This window comes from Oncorhynchus mykiss, chromosome 13 (genome assembly GCF_013265735.2).
Source record: "Oncorhynchus mykiss isolate Arlee chromosome 13, USDA_OmykA_1.1, whole genome shotgun sequence".
In the NCBI taxonomy this organism is placed as follows: Eukaryota; Metazoa; Chordata; class Actinopteri; order Salmoniformes; family Salmonidae; genus Oncorhynchus; species Oncorhynchus mykiss.
The window spans coordinates 40,691,305-40,710,675 of NC_048577.1; the positions used below are offsets into that span (position 1 = coordinate 40,691,305).

The following is a 19,371-nucleotide window of genomic DNA, read 5'->3' on the forward strand; positions in this document are numbered from 1 at the left end:
CATTTGTTGTTGTTCGAGCACAAGACACTTGTGTTCGGTCTACATTGTCAACGCAGCACATGCAAAAAAAAAATTGGGGGAATAAATTGTGTTAGTTGCTAAAGCTAATCACTGGTTAGCTGGCTAATAAAATGTAGTGAGCCAGAACAAACATAACTAGTTATACAGCCTGATAATACCACTGATGGTGTAGACCGAAATCAGCATGTTGTTTGTGCAACAGTATCTTCTAAATCAAAGAGGAATAAGCGAAGCATGAATGTTTACTAAATGAAGTAGCTAAAATAAAACATTCAACGTAGCCAAAGATTATAGGGTCCCCTAGGAAACACTTATCAACAATTTGGTTCCTACGCTCTCACAATAACTCCTCCCTGACATTTTCATTCAAACAACACTGTATTCAAAGTGCCAACTATCATATTCTAACTACAGAATTAGAATAATCATTCTATTTCCATGATTCCAACAGTTCCCGAGTGGCACAGCGGTCTAAGGCACTGCATCTCAGCGGTCTAAGGCACGGCCCGGGGTAGGCCGTCATTGTAAATATGTTCTTAATTGGCTTGGCTAGCTAAAAATATATATATAGAAACATTATTATTATTATTTTTTAAGTTCACACAAGTGCAATTGCAACATTTTGTGAAAAATAAAGCATAGATTGTTTGCCCATATCATGCAGCCCTACGTGGTATTGAGGAAATGATCTCAAATAAGCGCAGAAATGGAGGGAAATAAATGTGGGTTGAAGTTGAATAGAACAGTATAAAACAATCAGAATGGAGAAAGACCCATTGAAATCACTTAGAATGTACAGTGCATTTGGAAAGTATCCAGACCCCTTGACCTTTTCCACATTTTGTTACATTACAGCCTTGTTCTAAAACTGATTAAATTCCTCATTAATCTACACACAATACCCCATAATGACTAATCAAAATCAGATGTTTTTACTTTTTGTAAATTTATTTAAATAAATAAAAAATCACACTTACATAAGGTTGAAGTCAGAAGTTTACATACACTTAGGTTGAAGTTATTAAAACTCGTTTTTCAACCACTCCACACATTTCTGGTTAACAAACTATAGTTTTGGCAAGTCGGTTAGGACATCTACTTTGTGCATGACACAAGTCCTTTTTCCAACAATTGTTTACAGACAGATTATTTCACTTATAATTTACTGTATCACAATTCCAGTGGGTCAGAAGTTTACATACACTAAGTTGACTGTGCCTTTAAACAGTTTGGAAAATTCCAGAAAATGATGTCATGGCTTTAGAAGCTTCTGATAGGCTAATTGACATAATTTGAGTCAATTGGAGGTGCACCTTTGGATGTATTTCAAGGCCTACCTTCAAACTCAGTGCCTCTTTGCTTGACTTTATGGGAAAATCAAAAGCAATCAGACCTCATAAACTTTTTGTTGTAGACTTCCACAAGTCTGGTTCATCCTTGGGAGCAATTTCCAAATGCCTGAAGGTGCCATGTTCATCTGTACAAACAATAGTATGCAAGTATAAACACCATGGGACCACGCAGCCGTCATACAGCTCAGGAAGGAGATGCGTTCTGTCTCTTAGAGATGAACGTACTTTCGTGCAAAAAGTGCAAATCAATCCCAGAATAACAGCAAAGGACCTTGTGATGATGCTGGAGGAAACAGGTATAAAAGTATCTATATCCACAGTAAAACGAGTCCTATATCGACATTACCTGAGCCTCAGCATTACCTCAGCAAGGAAGAAGCCACTGCTCCAAAATTGCCATAAATAAAGCCAGACTACAGTTTGCAACTGCACATGGGGACAAAGATCATACTTTTTGGAGAAATGTCCTCTGGTCTGATGAAACAAAAATAGAATTGTTTGGCCATAATGACCATTGTTATGTTTGAAGGAAAAAGGGGGATGCTTGCAAGCCGAAGAACACCATCCCAACCACGAAGCACGGGGGTGGCAGCATCATGTTGTGGGGGTGCTTTGCTGCAGGAGGGACTGGTGCACTTCACAAAATAGATGGCATCATGAGGTAGGAAAATTAGAGGGATATATTGAAGCAACATCACAAGACATCAGTCAGGAAGTTAAAGCTTGGTCACAAATGGGTCTTCTAAATGGACAATGACCCCAAACATACTTTCAAAGTTGTGGCAAAATGGCTTAAGGACAACAAAGTCAAGGTATTGGAGTGGGCATCACAGAGCCCTAACCTCAATCCCATAGAACATTTGTGGGCAGAACTGAAAAAGCATGTACGAGCAAGGAGGCCTACAAACCTGACTCAGTCACACCAGCTCTGTCAGGAAGAATGGGCCAAAATTCACCCAACTTATTGTGGGACGCTTGTGGAAGGCTACCCGAAACGTTTGACCCAAGTTAAACAATTTTTAAAGGCAATACACTCAATTAGTATTTGGTAGCATGTAAACTTCTGACCCACTGGGAATGTGATGAAAAATAAAAGCTGAAATAAATCATTCTCTCTACTATTATTCTGACACTTCACATTCTTAAAATTAAGTGATGAACCTAACTGACCTAAAACAGTGGATTGTTCCTAGGACTAAATGTCAGAAATCTGAAAAACTTTGTTCAAATGTATTTGGCTAAGGTGTATGTAAACCTCTGACTTCAACTGTAGGTATTCAGATCCTTTACTCAGTACTATGTTGAATCAACTTTACAGCCCGAGTCTTCTTTGGTATGACACTACAAGCTTGGCATACCTGTTTTTGGGGAGGGTCTCCATTCTTCTCTCCAGATCCGCTCTGTCAGAGTTGATAGGGAGTGTTGCTGCACAGCTATTTTCAGGGCTCTCCAGAGATGTTAGCTCGGGTTCAAGTACGGGCTCTGGGTAGGCCACTCAAGGACATTCAAAGACTTGTCCCGAAACCACTCCTGCATTGTCTTGGCTGTGTGCTTAGGGTCGTTGTCCTGTTGGAAGGTGAACCTTTGACCCAGTCTGAGGTCCTGAGCAGGTTTTCATCAAGGATCCTTCTGTACTTCGCTCCATTCATATTTTCCTCGTTCCTGACTAGTCTCCCAGTCCCTACCGCTGAAAAACATCCCCACATCATGACGCTGCCACCACCATGCTTCACTGTAGGGATGGTGCCAGGTTTCCTCCAGATGTGACGCTTGGCATTCAGGCCAAAGAGTTCAATCTTGGTTTCATCAGACCAGAAAATATTGTTTATCATGTTCTGAGGATCTTGTAGGTGCCTTTTGTCAAACTCCAAGCGGGCTGTCATGTGCCTTTTACTGAGGAGTGGCTTCCGTCTGGCCACCCTACCACAAAGGCCTGATTGGTGAAGTGCTGCAGAGATGATTGTCCTTCTGGAATATTCTGCGATCTCCACAGTGGAACTCTGGAGCTCTGTCAGAAGGACCATCAGGTTCTTGGTCACCTCCGTGACCAAGGCCCTTCTCCCCCGATTGCTCAGTTTGGCCGGGCGGTCAGCTCTAGGAAAAGTCTTGGTGGTTCCAAACTTCTTCCATTTAAGAATGACGAAGGCCACTGTGTTCTTGGGGACCTAAAATGCTGCAGAAATTGTTTGGTACCCTTCCCCAGATCCGCACCTCGACAATCCTGTCTTGAAGCTCTAAGGACAATTCTTTCGACCTCATGGCTTGGCACTGTCAACTGTGGGACCTTATAGACAGATGTGTGCCTTTCCAAATCATGTCCAATCAATTGAATTTACCATATGGGGACTCCAATCAAGTTGTAGAAACATCTCAAGGATGATCAATGGAAACAGGATGCACCTGAGCTCAATTTCAAGTCTTGTAGCAAAGGGTCTGAATACTTATGTAAATAAGGTATTTTTGTTTTTTTATTTTGAATACACTTTGTCATTATGGGTTATTGTGTGTAAATTGATGAGGAACATATTTTTTAAATCCATTTTAGAATAAGGTTGTAATGTAACAAAATGTGTAAAAAGTGAAGGGGTCTGAATACTTTCCGAATGAACTGCATATGTTGCCACCCTAGGGTCACGCACTACTCAAAGCAAATTTTGAACTTTTATTACTCAAAAACATAAAATAAGATCAAATACCCTAAAAACATACATTTTTCAAATACCTTAATATTATATTTTGGCCATATCGCCCAGCCCTAGAGGCAAGATACGCAAACAGATGGTCACGTGGCTGAGAAGGCTATTTCATTGATGTGCTTCAATGTCTATGGTGGAACTTCCTGATTTTTTTGAAAAATAATCTATATGTAATTAACTTTGATTTTTTTTTAAAAATATATAATTAAGTTTTGATATATTTTCCGTAACTTTCTATGTTATAGGTATATCATTCTATACAAAGTCGGCTAGCCCTTTAGCAACACATGCTGACAGACAACTGAGCCGAACAGAAGTGAATAGTGTATGGATGACATTAATATTATTATTTGGGACTGACCTCGTCGGGAGGAGGGAAGAGCCCCAGCAGGTCAGAGTGGCGCCCCTGCAGGCGGGCCTCAGCGTTGCGGCGGTCCATGTCCTCTGCAGCTGTGCGCTCTAGCACCGAGGGCAGCAGGGCGTCCGGCGACGAGTTCTTCAGGTCAAAAATACTGGAGGCCCAGCTACCCCGGGGCGTGTCATCCAGAGAGACTGACCGCCGCTTAGCATCGTCCTGGTCATCCTGGCGGTCAGTGGCCGCAGCCTCGTCCAGTTCAAAGGTCTGCTTAACCAGCCCTCGCTGCCTCTCCCTTTGGCGCTCAGAGTTGTGGGGGGTGTGGGTTGTACTATAACGCTGATACCTACAGACAAGACAAAATACATTATCCTCATCTTTAAAATCACAGAGATAATGTACATCATGGGCACCATTGCAACCAAATCAATGGTAAATCAATGTGGAGAAATGAATGGAAAAGAGGGTGGCATATGGGACACATGATAGAGGGACACTCACTTCCTCTGAATGATCAACCAGTCATCTGTGTAGACAGCCAAGGCATCTCTCACTCTTGGGTCAAAGGTGCTGTGGAAAACACACATGAATTATATAGTAGGACATAAATATTACAATGGCATAGGAAAGGTACAGTGTGTTCTGCCTGTCCAGTAGCATGATAATGCTGTGTCAAGAAGTCCTAGTTCTGTGAGTGAGCGTGTGTGTCAGTCTTACCCTCTAGATTATTTTCTAGGCGGGGCACAAAGGATTTCAACGCAACAACCAGGCCCGTCTTCAAAATTGCCATTTGAAACCCTTTGAAGCCAAACTCTTTTAGGCAGGTGGAAACAGAGCTAAGCAAGGGGACATAATGCTAGGGGAAACACTGCTGTGTGTACTGTACATAATATGCGTGTTAGTGTGACTCACTCCTCCTCGGGCAGAGGGGGCTCCAGTGTAGTACACTCTCTGTCCTGCAGGAGGAGCTCCAGGTCGTCTGGGGGGAACTCCATCAGCTGTCTGAGGGGGCAAGGCTCCGCCCCAGGGGCGTGGCTACTCACATACTCCTCATAGTCCACAGGCTCCACCACCTCTGTCAGCGGCACCTGACAACCAATCAATCAATAACACACAACAATCAATACCTGAGGTGCGTTCAGTACGCTTGAACGTTTGCGGAACAGTATGCCCTGAACGACACGTTTCCTTGAACAGACTGAGATAGGTTTGCTCCGTTCGGTGGGTGTGCCTTGAAGCAATGAGTGACATATTTAAAAAGGGCAGCGGTGCATTTTGAACCTCAACTGGTCGTTCAGTAGAGCACCGTTTCTGTTCAATGTAACAGTTTTCATGTCCTGAACGCAGCCCCGGAGAAGCATTATATTCATCCACCTGAACATTCCACCAGGACCACAAGCTACAGGCCACACCGAGATGGCGAGCAAAGAAGAGAGGTGGATAATATGAGTGATTAAGCCTACGTCGCCTAGTTCTGACACGCTCGTATACATAGACATAGACACTGGCTCCACTTCAGTAAGAGCACTGTGGCGCTGACCAAAAACAAGGTGATATACCTAAACACACACACACACAGCTACTTACAGGTTGGTGTGCTCCTCGTTTCTTGGACAGCTGAGGGGAGCCATACTCTCTGGATACCTGCTTCCTGACCTCTGCAGCCACCGTCCTGACAGAGACAGACAGGAAACGGCAGAGTTCAGTTACGCTCAAACAGGGGAAGAAAACAGTTTTTCCATTCACAGCTGTATCTTCAGGAAGCCAAACAGAAACAAGTCTAGACATAATAAATACCAGAATAGCAATCATTCTGTCAGTGGATAAAGACGGTTAACTTGAGAACTGATTCGATGCCCAAACTTGCAAGCGCTAGCCTCAGATTCTTATGCAAATATGCTCCATAATCTAGATACTCAGCTAAAATCTCTCCAGCGAGGTGCCAAAAATCTAATTGCCTCACCATTATCATGCACATGCAAATAAGCCAATTAACATAGGCTAAACAAAACCCTTGCTGCAGATAACCCAGAGTTAAACCTATTACATTTTGCTTATTGCTGCTTTAAACCATTATGAATATGTAGGCTACACCCAGACGTAATGCTAGAAGTGTTTTATACATAATTATGTGCCTGCCTTAGATTTCATAATAGCTTTCCAGTTTTGACTTCTTATCAGATGTGAGCAGCCATGTATGCTATCCATTCTCTCCCTACGACCCAGTCCCCAGCAGCTGGTACTAGTAGCAGTGCTGAATGGCAGCAGCTGTTGTGAATGGGAGTCAAGCCGGATCTGTGGGAGAAGAGAGGAGCGGTGGGCCTAGCACAGAAACCAGGCAGAGAGCCATAACGCTCTCACTGCCCCTGGCCTGGGCCTTTATGGACCAATAGCAAATGGGAGGCTTAGAGAGGGGGGACACAGTCAAACTAGGCTCCCAATCCTCTCAGAGACACAGCATGCAGCTGCTCTTCTATATATCTCACACAGACATGCACAGATACACACATAACGCTTCCCGGAATTCCCTGGTCACGGTCGCTGTGGTCAAACTACGTCTTCATTCCACACATTAAATGCTACTGCTCTCTGCTTCAAAAGGAGACCCTCAAATGTAATTTATCCCCATGACATACTACACCCCCCCCCCCCCCCCCCCCCATCTCTCAGAAATAACTCTGATACCCCAAATCACACAACCCTTTCAAGCTGGAACTCGACAACAATCTTTTGACAGAGGCGTCAGTCTCAACAATATGTTTGTGAGTGTTGTTCTGCCGTTAAAATGTACTACCTTCTCCAAACCCCACTTTAAACAGGATAAAGGAAAAGCTATCGCCTCCAAGGGTAATAGACGGAACACCGTCACACCCTTTCCTGCATCCTGAACCGATACAATGGACTGGCTCCCACTGGGGAGAGAGAGAAAGGACTGGACGATAACAGAGTTGGGGAGAGAGGAGAAACTGTAGCAATGATTAGGCCTAAGTTGTTGAATTCAGCACTCTACTCGGTTACTACTAAGTTAGGCTATAGCCTAGTAGTAGGTTAGCTGCTACAATTCGAACTAGTAGGCTGCCAGTCAACATTCAGAAGGAACAGCACCATTCACCGTTAGCTAGGCTAACTCAATATGATAATCATGTGAGAGTGAGAAATATGCGTACATACCATGGTGAGTATAATAAGTCTGGTTGGGCCAGTTGGAAAGTCCTAATAGGAGATACAAGATACAATGGGCCTGTTGTGGTGTTGTTGACTGTTTCGCACTGGACTGCTGACATTCCAAGATGTCATTGAGATTTCCCTGTTGGTTTTGATGTGACATGTTCACCTGCATGTTGTGATGCTGATAGACTGATCTCTTATCAAATATCCAGTCTGCTCTCAGGAGCCTCCAAGGGCCACTCACCCGTAACATGAAGGAGGTTCTCAGATGATTCTATGAAGGCTTCGATGAACACAAGTATGAACTTAACTCCAGCAATGGTGGAACTGGGAAATGCATCACGTCACACAAGGTGATGTTACAGCTGTAGGTCTGATCTAACTCTGTGGATAATAATAAAGATACTGTCCTCGGCTACTTTCCTTCCCCATAGGAAAGGGGAACTCCATCTTGCCTTCTTCTGTTTTCATTGTGTAGCAGAACTCCATAAGAACTAGACGTTTCAGTTCCATCTACAGATCTACCCCCAGGAAGGGTTCTACACAGTATGACTTGAACTAGGAGTGACAGCACAGAGGATCAAGCTGAGTTCATTTGCAGCGCACCAATATTAGTGTAACCCAACCCACGCCTTGTTATCCCACAGGTCGACAGGAAAAGCGAATTCAACGGCTGGTATGACTAGATAACTACTAATTATAGTTTTATATCCGTTTTACTTGGGTCTCCTCAAGATAATGTAAAATAAAGTAATTTAGGTAACTAGTAGCCAACATGTTTGATGGCTCGAGTGTCAGCCTACTAGAAAAAGGATAGCTGTGATCTGGTTCTGTGTGTGTGCAACAAAGTAACAATCGCAAGGTATGAAAATCGTTTTCTAAACAATGGCAGGGTGAATGATAAATGCACATTTCATTCGAAGCCCATATGCTGAACAATAGACTTCGTCTGTCTCAGTTCCTATTCAGTCTGCGCGGTTCACGATCAGCGATGCCCTCAAATCCTGCACTACCCGGTCTGTCCGTTATGTCACGCGAACTAGCTGTCCTACTGAGTACATACAAATTATGAGTCTCACCGATTAATTTTGTGAGCAAATGCCCTCCTCTCGTTGGTTGAAGATGCCATTTCGCGTCCCCATTTAGTGTAGTCTTCGAACTATTCTCTCTCTCTCACACACTCCTGCACTTCGATACGGTTGTTGTCCTGCTGGAGTTCGCTTCCTCGTATCACCACGCCACGGTGCCTATCCCAGTGGTCCTCCTAGTGGTTGGGAGCAGAAATACAAGGTTGTGTGGGATCGTCCGCAGTGCATTCAAAATTCTCACCTGACCGGTTTCAGTAACGCTGTCACACGCCCGCGAATGGCCCATATCCTCAACAGTTAGGGTTTCATTACAGTGTGAAAATTGAGGAAGTTTGCTGAACAGCGAGACCTACTTTAGTTCAACACGTATACCAAGTGAAAAACACAACGTCAAAAGCCCGTAGGTGTCAAATCAACTAACATTTTATTGGTCACATACACCTGGTTAGCAGATGTTAATTCCGACCGTGCAATAATATCTAACAAGTAATATAACCTAACAATTCAACAACAACTACCTTATACACACAAATGTAAAGGAATGAATACGAATATGTACATAAAAATATATAATAAGTGATGGCCGAACGGCATAGGCAAGACGCAGTAGATGGTATAGTGTACAGTATATACATATGAGATGAGTAATGTAGGGTATGAGAACATTATATAAAGTGGCATTGTTTAAAGTGGCTAGTGATTCATTTAATTACATCAAGATGGCAAGATGCAGTAGATGGTATAGCGTACAGTATATACATTGAGATGAGTAATGTAGGGTGTGTAAACATTATATAAAGTGATTGCATCAATTTTTCCATTATTAAAGTGGCTGGAGATGAGTCAGTATGTTGGCAGCAGCCACTCAATGTTTGTGGTGGCTGTTTAACCGTCCGATTGCCTTGAGATAGAAGCTGTTTTTCAGTCTCTCGGTCCCCGCTTTGATGCACCTGTACTGACCTCGCCTTCTGGATGATAGTGGGGTGAACAGGCAGTGGCTCGGGTGGTTGTTGTCCTTGATGATCTTTATGGCCTTCCTGTGACATCGGGTGGTGTAGGTGTCCTGGAGGGCAGGTAGTTTGCACCCGGTGTGTCATCTGTTGACAGTTTGGTAGTCCTAGCTACCTGTCAAAACAAAAGCAAAACACTACAATTAATGCATGAATTCATAAATCACACTGCATATATTACAGGCCTATAATACGGATATGGATCTGCAGTAGGCCATTGTTTTGTTACTATGGAACCATTGGTGAATTAGGAAATCTGCTGTGATGCAAGTAGGCAGGTGCAACACAGCAGGCAGGTGGCACCTGAACAAGGTCAATATTTTTTAGGTCAAGGAGGTTGAAGAGGATGGTAGGCTATCAAGAAAAAAGGTTGGGTTGTGAAGTACTAGGCTAGCCGGCTAGGGATTAAATAGGTTTATAGCCTACTGTTCAACTGCTAGGCTTTTTTGAGCCAATAGACCTAGGCCTGTGTCAACCAGACAGATGACTGTGGTCTGATTACTATTTTCCTCACCCGGTCGGTCAACTAATCCAATTGATGAAAAAAATAATCTGCCTTTTACCAGGAACGGGGGCCATTTCATTCGTCATTTGGTTAAGTAGATCTAATCCTGTTAATTCTGTCTGGCATGCGCATACAAGGTCTATCTAAGAGGATGTGTACTGGCCCTATAATTCAGCGGTGCTACATTGTGGTGTGCTAATTTACACCTTTTAAAGCATTTGTCTACCTCAATCATGTTGTGTGCTTTAGAATACTAATCACACTACACAAGGATAGTGTGTTCATATTTGGGATGAATATGTATTATGATCATATGCCCATCCCCTAAACGGTTAGTTCCTCTAGGTGTATCTCTACAGCAGCATCATATGTTTACCTCACATTCATATTCATAACATGCTCAAGTATTTCATGTTTACTCCATTATCCCCTCTTGGAGGGAATTTATGTAATATACTGTATCACATTTCCCACGTCAGCCAGGAGGCAAAATGCTGCCTCTCCCTTCAGCAAGTGTGCTTTACCAACTGTTGACCAGCAGAGGGAGATGTTCACCATGATTGTGGGGAAAAGGGTAGGGCCCAAGCCTCTTCTATAAGAAAGGCAGGTCTTCGGATTCATGATTCTTTCTGATTTCTGATTTCGTGGTTCATGGTGCTCAACAGAACTAGCTAGCACTGTAGTGACAGACTCTGATTGTAGTGTTATGTTGCACTGTTTCGAATTTTCTTTGTGGCCTTTCAGTATATAGACAACAAACGTTGGTCTTAAGACCCAAAGGAGATGGCCTCCTTTCAAATGGAATCCAATTACTTACAATGAAGCAGATGAAAAGGAGGTACACCAAAGTTCAGGACACAATGTGTCCCCACAGGGTTGTCCCTGATGTCTTATAGCTGGTCCATCTTTCATCTCAAATTGAAATGAGCAGGTAACACTAAATGGGTAATGAATCAATGCATTATTGTATTTACATTTGACATTTTAGTCATTCGGCAGAAGCTCTTATCCAGAGCGACTTACAGTTAGTGCATTCATCTTAAGATAGCTAGGTGGGACAACCACGTGTCACAGTCGTAGTAAGTACATGCTTCCTCAAAGTAGTTCTCAGCAAAGTCAGAGCTAGTAAGGTAAGTATTGTTTTATGTATCTCTCTCCCTCTCTTTCTCCATCCTTCTCTCCTTCTCTTATCGACCCTTCTCCACAGGAACCACTTGTCAATTTACTGTAAAACCACTCCCCCCGCTCTGTCTGCCTTCATTCCCCACCCCCATCTCATCCATCAGTAAAGTATAACCAAATAGAGCTGCCTGCTGCAACCCCACCCCCACCCTCCTCACTCTCCCTCTTCCCCATGGTCCACCAATTCAGCACCAGGGAAAGCAGCCTGCCTGCCTGCTGCTGCAGGTACTCAGCTCCCACTCTGCTCTGTCTGCAAGATGCCAGATTAATAATGGGGTGTATGGAGGTTTATGAAAAATGAGAGATAGAGAGTCAGAGAGAGTGAGAGAGAGGGTTGGGGCGAGGGGGGGGGGGGGTGGATAAATTAACCTTGTGTGACAGACAGAGGCTGGGGCTGTAGCAGAGGAAGGGATTTGTGTGTGCATGGAACCAGTCTCTCTCAGAGTAGAGCAGGGTAGCAGGCAGGCTCAGTGCTAACAGCAGGCAGGAGTCTGGGCCAGAGACCATGTTAATGAAGACAAATTCATCTCACTTTTTCTCTCTCCTCTATGTACGTCCACTGCTTCCATTACAATGCCCACACTAGCCCTTTCTCTACCATGGTTGTCCTGAGAATGAAGAATGAAGAGTGTTGCCTTACAAGGCGACACGTGTGCATTAGAGATTGTGAGAGCCTAGGTATTGTATTTGTAATGTATTTTCTCAGGTGGTCAAGAGTCACTGAGCCAGACAATGTAGACCACTATGAGCTTCCATCATGACAACCAGACAATGTAGACTACTAAGAGCTTCCATCGTGACAACCAGACAATGTAGACCACTATGAGCTTCCATCATGACAACCAGACAATGTAGACCACTATGAGCTTCCATCATGACAACCAGACAATGTAGACTACTAAGAGCTTCCATCGTGACAACCAGACAATGTAGACCACTATGAGCTTCCATCAGGACAACCAGACAATGTAGACCACTATGAGCTTCCATCATGACAACCAGACAATGTAGACCACTATGAGCTTCCATCATGACAACCAGACAATGTAGACCACTATGAGCTTCTATCATGACAACCAGACAATGTAGACCACTATGAGCTTCCATCGTGACAACCAGACAATGTAGACCACTATGAGCTTCCATCATGACAACCAGACAATGCAGACCACTATGAGCTTCCGTCATGACAACCAGACAATGTAGAACACTATGAGCTTCCATCATGACAACCAGACAATGTAGACCACTATGAGCTTCCATCATGACAACTAGACAATGTAGACCATACTATGAGCTTCCATCATGACAACCAGACAATGTAGACCACTATGAGCTTCCATCATGACAACCAGACAATGCAGACCACTATGAGCTTCCATCATGACAACCAGACAATGTAGACCACTATGAGCTTCCATCATGACAACCAGACAATGTAGACCACTATGAGCTTCTATCATGACAACCAGACAATGTAGACCACTATGAGCTTCTATCAGGACAACCAGACAATGTAGACCACTATGAGCTTCCATCGTGACAACCAGACAATGTAGACCACTATGAGCTTCCATCATGACAACCAGACAATGTAGACCACTATGAGCTTCCGTCATGACAACCAGACAATGTAGACCACTATGAGCTTCCATCATGACAACCAGACAATGTAGACCACTATGAGCTTCCATCATGACAACCAGACAATGTAGAACATCATGATCCTTTTCCCCATTGGTAAGTCAGAATACATGATTAATTGGACATTTAAATGGATATCATATAAAGCATCTTGCATACTACAATGCAGCCATCATTACCATCACGCATAGAGACACTGTCCAGACAAATCTATAAATATCACACTGATGTCATATTTGGGAATTAAATGTCAGTATCCAATCAAATCAAAGTTTATTGGCGTACACAGACTTGCAGGAGTTTTAGAAGGTGCAGTGAAATGTTTATGTTACTAGCTCCAACAGTGCAGTAGAATGTCTAGCAAATACTATACAAATACACAATAATCAACAATTTAATGAAGCGCTTGTATGTTTGGCAGTGACATTGTGGTGCCCTTGCATTGTGTTTGTTCGTATAGCACTGATTAATACTGTCAGTGGACAGTACCTACGCCTGGTCTATTCTTCCCACCTCTCTAGCCTCCTTCTTTTCTCTCCTCCTTAGCCCTCCTCTGTTCATCGAAGGCTTTCAATTCCTAGACCGGCACTATTGTTCGAGTCGCTGCCCCTCCCCCACAGCCGAGAGAGCCCCCCCACCCCTTCCATCCCTACTGCATTACCAAAGAACAAAAGAGAGCGTGTCAGACACCACCCACTGGATCTCTTTCACACAACAGCCCCCACCTCACTTCCAGATGGGCTTAGCTTTTTTTCAGGGGTTACTCGCAACCCCAAGAGTCCTTCAAAATGGATGTCACTTCCCTTCCCCCCAGAATCCACTCCTCAGCTGCCCGTCATCCACCTGCTCGCCCACCACGCGCCCATTCCCAGAGCACGCCCCATCTCCACCCCCTCCCCTCTACCTCTCCCTATCGGCCTGGGGGGAGGGGGGGAGGGTCCCATTAAAATCATTAACCACTTGCTCACTGTGGCCCAGCTCCAAGACATTACTTCAGCAGTCGTAAAAAGGCTTTTACCATATTAAGTGCTGAGGGAGAGAAAAGGAAGAACAAACCTCTAGTGTTTTTGCATATGAAAGCTCTCACAATTTAGCAAACCACATGTCGGGGGAGGAAAACAAACATGTGTAAATGACATGCTAAAAAGAGAGATGATTAGAGGTTTTAATCAATATATAGAGATTCTGTATGATTGGCTACATGTATGAAACTCAAGCAAGAAATAACAAATGCAAAGAAATGATACAAAATAAGACAGGCTCATATGTCTATAACAAGTAATAAAGCATTACACCTGTTGACTATAAGTCAAGTGTTACCAAGGATGACATACTGGTATCCCCTTCACAAGCTGAACACTGATGATGAAGGAATTACCCGTCATGACAATAGCTATAATCAATAACGTTCAAGCTAATGTGCAGTAGTATCTCTTGCTGTCCTCCACTGAGGGGCAGGCAGATGCTTATTTGATTGTGTGGCTCGAAAGGCATCAACACGTTGCATCTTCAGGAGAGTGTTTTCTCTAACCTCTACCCCTGGACTGACCCCTGACCCTCCAGGGAGCTAGAGGAGAGGTGCAGCACTAGGCCTCATCTGCCACCCCCACCGGACAGCTGTTAGAACTTTAATGGAACTTGTTCTACCATTAAGAGGGGGGGGCGGATAATCACTGCTGAAATCCTTTAAAATCTGGTTAATTACTGTAGAATACAGAAATCTATATCCCCCAGTTGCTAGTACACATCCCTCCACTTCAGTACTCCCACTCTGCAGATTTGGCTAATAGACAGAGAGCCATTTAACAAAGTAAATCATGATGCTAGCTGAATTATTTCAAAATGCAGTGCACTAGTACTCAGTATACACACAGAGGGTACAGGATATGTCGAGCTACCTGGAGCCGTAGCATAGCCTTCAGTATATGTTGGAAGGCGTTGCAGACGTGTGTTGGGAAATTGCGGTTGAGTCGTCACACTCGCCAACCTGAGCAGCAGCAGTAGAAGCTCCACTTTCCCCTGCCTTCATTACATGCATGGCTGCTTACATCGCTGTCACACTAACCAAGATTTATGTGGATATCCACAGTTCCATGCTCAATAATGCCTACCACAACTCAGCCCTGTTGAAGGGTGTTTCATGGTGAAGGACATGCAGATTGTGGTACAGTATAATACATGCAATGTGTTTACGATTCCCTCGACTGTACCCTCTATAGATTATTTTATCTGACCAGCAAGAAATGACCAAACCTCCATCCCCATTATCACCACCCCCTCCCAGTCCCTAAGGGTTCAAGCACCCAAATCAATGTAAAGAAAAGAGAAGAGGGCTGTGTTCCTCCCCCGACATCTGTCATAGAGAGAGAGGGAGGGGTTGAACTTGTGGGCTGTACAGGGGAACAATATCACACCATCTGTCACAAACCAACTGCTTCATCTCTGATGGGATAAATACACCTCCTAAAAACATCTACCTTTAGATGATTACAGAGCATTAGTTTACTGGGGGCAACGGCTCCCCCAATCCCCTACAGTATACCCAGCAGACACTCTGTCTGCTTCTGCCTAACCACACCCTGCCTCTAGTGAATCCATCTACCCAGCAAGCTGCACCTTACACACGCACATAATAGGCTTTTCCATCATCAAAAATCTAGCCATTCTGTGCAAAAGGAACTAATTTAATTTCACAATATTCAATCAGGGAATTGAAATGGTGCTCGACACAATAAGGAAATATATGGAGAGTGTTTCTGGGAGAGTGCACAGAATGGATGTGAAAGCTTGATGAAAAGGAGGGCACATTGTACTCAGAGGTAATGTTGAAAATGTAAGATGCAATCTGTTCATAACTGAACAGGGCTCTTTCATATTGAAATGGTGCTGCTGCCTCTGATACGGGAGGATGGGCGGGGCTGGCGGATTCTTCTTGTTTCCTTAGCCGTCGCCTCTTTGTGACGTGCCCTTTCACTGTTCACTCTGTCCAACTACGCCAAAGCCCTTGTTCAGTATAGAGCACCAAATGACCATCCTAAACAATATTGGTACAAACATGTATGTCACTGAGGATTAGCCTATGACGGGCTAAAGGAGATCCTAGTAAACAACAACATCAACAAATCACTGCACACTGCTTCTCAACCAAACAAGACAACAGATACCTCAGTAATTTCACTATGGGACTGGCCAGCAGAATGGGTCTTGATGGAGAGAACTCAGCTAAACCCCATATCCCCTATGGGCCATATGCCTCTCTCGCAGTAGCATGTAGCTAGAGCCGCAATCTCAGTCATTCATATTTAATTCCAGTGGAGGTTCCGGACAGACTAATGTGCTATTGATTTCAAGTCTCGTATTACTGGAGCTGAGAGATTGGCGTGGGAGAGCGGGATGGAGAGGGACTGACGAGAGAGGGTGAGGAGAAGGAAAAGGTGGAAGATGGAGAGGAGGAAGAGAATACCGTGGGGTGCTGTTGAGGAGCACGGACATCGAGAATCAGGATCGTATGTCTTCTCAGACTGACTGTGGTGTCTATTTTGGAGTTCTATTTCTCTCTCTCATGAAATAATTTTTTAGACCAAAGACTTCCATTAGAAACAGTGGAGGGAGAACATTGGAGACAGTGGAGGGAGAACATTGGAGACAGTGGAGGGAGAACATTGGAGACAGTGGAGGGAGAACATTGGAGACAGTGGAGGGAGAACATTGGAGACAGTGGAGGGAGAACATTGGAGACAGTGGAGGGAGAACATTGGAGACAGTGGAGGGAGAACATTGGAGACAGTGGAGGGAGAACATTGGAGACAGTGGAGGGAGAACATTGGAGACAGTGGAGGGAGAACATTGGAGACAGTGGAGGGAGAACATTGGAGACAGTGGAGGGAGAACATTGGAGACAGTGAAAACAAAAGCGTTTTCAGATATTATACTTTTTTTAAAGGCCTAATGCAGTTGTTTTTATATCAATATCAAATTATTTCTGGTTAACAATTAAGTACCTTACTGTAATAGATTTCCCTTTATATATATCTATATATATATACTATTTCTCAAGCACGTCTGGGAGTAGTTTGAGTGGGGAAGGGGGAACTGAAAACTAGCTGTCATTGACAGAGAGGTTTGGAACTCTCTTTGTTATTTACCACATGGTGAGGTCACCATGGAAAGCCCAAACTCCCCGCATGCAAACCTGCTGATTAGAAGGTCCTGTGTAGATTGTATTTTCAACCAGCAACTTTCAGGAAATAAAATTGACTTACTTTTTCACACTTTTAAAGTGTTAGTTTCATCAGCTGTTGTACAATATCATATAAAACAGAATTTTGAGTCAGAACTGTTACACAATATGAATAACAATGAGCTGAAGAAACACCCACACTCTTGCGTTATTGCATTTAGTTTAGCTGCTTAGTGATGGTGTTTGTATGTGACAGATAGACAGAGGAAAAGAGAGTGGGAAAGGGAGAAGAAAAGAGAGAGATTGTCTAAGAGCTGGGTGTATTTAAGGTTTTCTCCCTGGATACCAACGCAGACGGGTCGAGATGAAAGATTAATAACCATCTATATTTAACGAGGTTTAGAGTAAAACATGTTCCTTACCAGAAAGGGTGGTCGCACTCACACCCACCCACTCCCACCTCCTCTAACCACACTCACACCCACCCACTCCCACCTCCTCTAACCACACACACACGCACACACTGGCACACACACACACAAATACACAATGCACTATGACTTTTTGAACATATAATGGGTTTGCACATTCACAATTCATGTAGACTGCATACACTCCTACGCATGACAAAATATAATGCACTTACATGTTATGCACCTATGGCCCACATTAACACAGAAGAATACACTACATTAACACTCCGGTTTGAAATCAAACACACACACACACACTCATCCAGAAGCTTGGAAAGCAGAATATAATCAATAAGTAAAAAGATGACAAGAGGCATCTAAGTTCAGAGTCTTCCTCCCACCAGCCAGTCTACTCTAATAATATCCCAGAGACAACACATTGAGACAGATAGAGGGATAAAACTAGCTAGAGAGAGAGAGATGAAGAAAGGGAGAGAGAGAGAGAGAGCCCAAGAGAAATGCCAAATAATATATGCGGGTGTTGAATTAAGCCAATAGCCATTATCAACAAATGTCATTTCAAAGAGGGGCTGATTTAATTGTGGATCCATTCCTAAAAGCAGTAGTCCCCTCAGCCCTGTTACCATGAAACCCTGCATCGCCCAGAGCTCACCCCAGTACAGAGACCACTATTAACCTGAGGCTGTCTGCTCCATCACTACCCATCCCCCAAATACACACACACAGGCATGCGCAAAACACCCACAGAACAGACTCATACATGCATCCATTAATACATACTACGGCGTCATAAGGCAACCAAGGGTTGATAATTGAATCAAACGGGAGAGAAATAACTTGTCAGCCATTAAACAAATAACCTTAATGCAATGTGACCTTCAAGTATGATGTAATGTAGTCTTCATGTAATGAAGCGGTAATGTGTATTGTGATATATTGTGATGTAATACTAGTACAGGAAGTGAGCACATTATGAACTTAATGAATAATTGATTCAGACTTCTGGTTGTTGTCATTAACGTCATTGCCATTATCATGTGAAACCCGAACACATTCGCAGTCCAGATTCCATTATTCTGTTAAAACAAAGAACTGGGATGTTTCTCAGTTAGGAGAACACCGCTAAAAGCTATTGACATTTATCAACCACCAAAAAAAATCAACAGTTTATATTAAAAAACAAACATTTGATATCCTCATGTAGGCATTTTGCACAGCACCTTTGTCACTTCTAATGGTTGTTATTTATGATAATTTTCTCATTTGCAACTAGCAACAGTTATCATTAATGTGTTGATGCACTGTAGTGCATGTTCTTGCCATTCCATTTATGGCTGATAGGAGTGTGATGTGGATACCGAATTAGAATGGTAATTGTTTAATCACAAGTACATCTTTTCAATGAATCTTAACACGGGCTTTTCTAATGCTCATATCATTTGGGGCCCAGCACTTGAATGTGAATATTCTGTTGAGTGCTTCACTCATTGGACATACCTGACATGACAAGAGAAGTGTCTGACTGATTCCATTAATAGGAGTGCCATGAAATGATCCATCTAAAAAGTTCATAGCTGAACTAGCCTTCAGGTGTTCTTCTATGAAATTGATGCAGAAATAAACAGTATAGTCAATGGCAATCTCATTTTAGTATACACTGACTGCATAGTATTGTATCTCATACGAATGCAGAAAAACTACAGTAATTATATTTTCACCACCTAAGAGAGAAATTG

General features: G+C 43.3%; 1 protein-coding gene across 6 annotated transcripts in view; it reads right to left on the minus strand.

Moving 5' to 3' along the window:
• Positions 1-8,893, minus strand: part of LOC110486360 (dedicator of cytokinesis protein 7) — a 38,413-nt gene extending 29,520 nt beyond the window's left edge. For 3 of the 6 annotated variants that reach the window (XM_036941065.1, XM_036941066.1, XM_036941064.1), the window contains exons 1-5: positions 8,672-8,893; positions 6,012-6,096; positions 5,337-5,512; positions 4,926-4,994; positions 4,431-4,770 (exon numbers count right to left, since the gene is read on the minus strand). In XM_036941065.1, coding sequence (XP_036796960.1) covers positions 4,431-4,770; positions 4,926-4,994; positions 5,337-5,512; positions 6,012-6,096; positions 8,672-8,721 — 720 coding nt within the window. In that variant the 5' untranslated portion in view covers positions 8,722-8,893. The remainder of the gene's footprint in view (positions 1-4,430; positions 4,771-4,925; positions 4,995-5,336; positions 5,513-6,011; positions 6,097-8,671) is intronic. The other 3 variants (XM_036941068.1, XM_036941069.1, XM_036941067.1) reach the window with 1 other exon arrangement.
• Between the last annotated feature and the right edge of the window lie 10,478 nt (positions 8,894-19,371).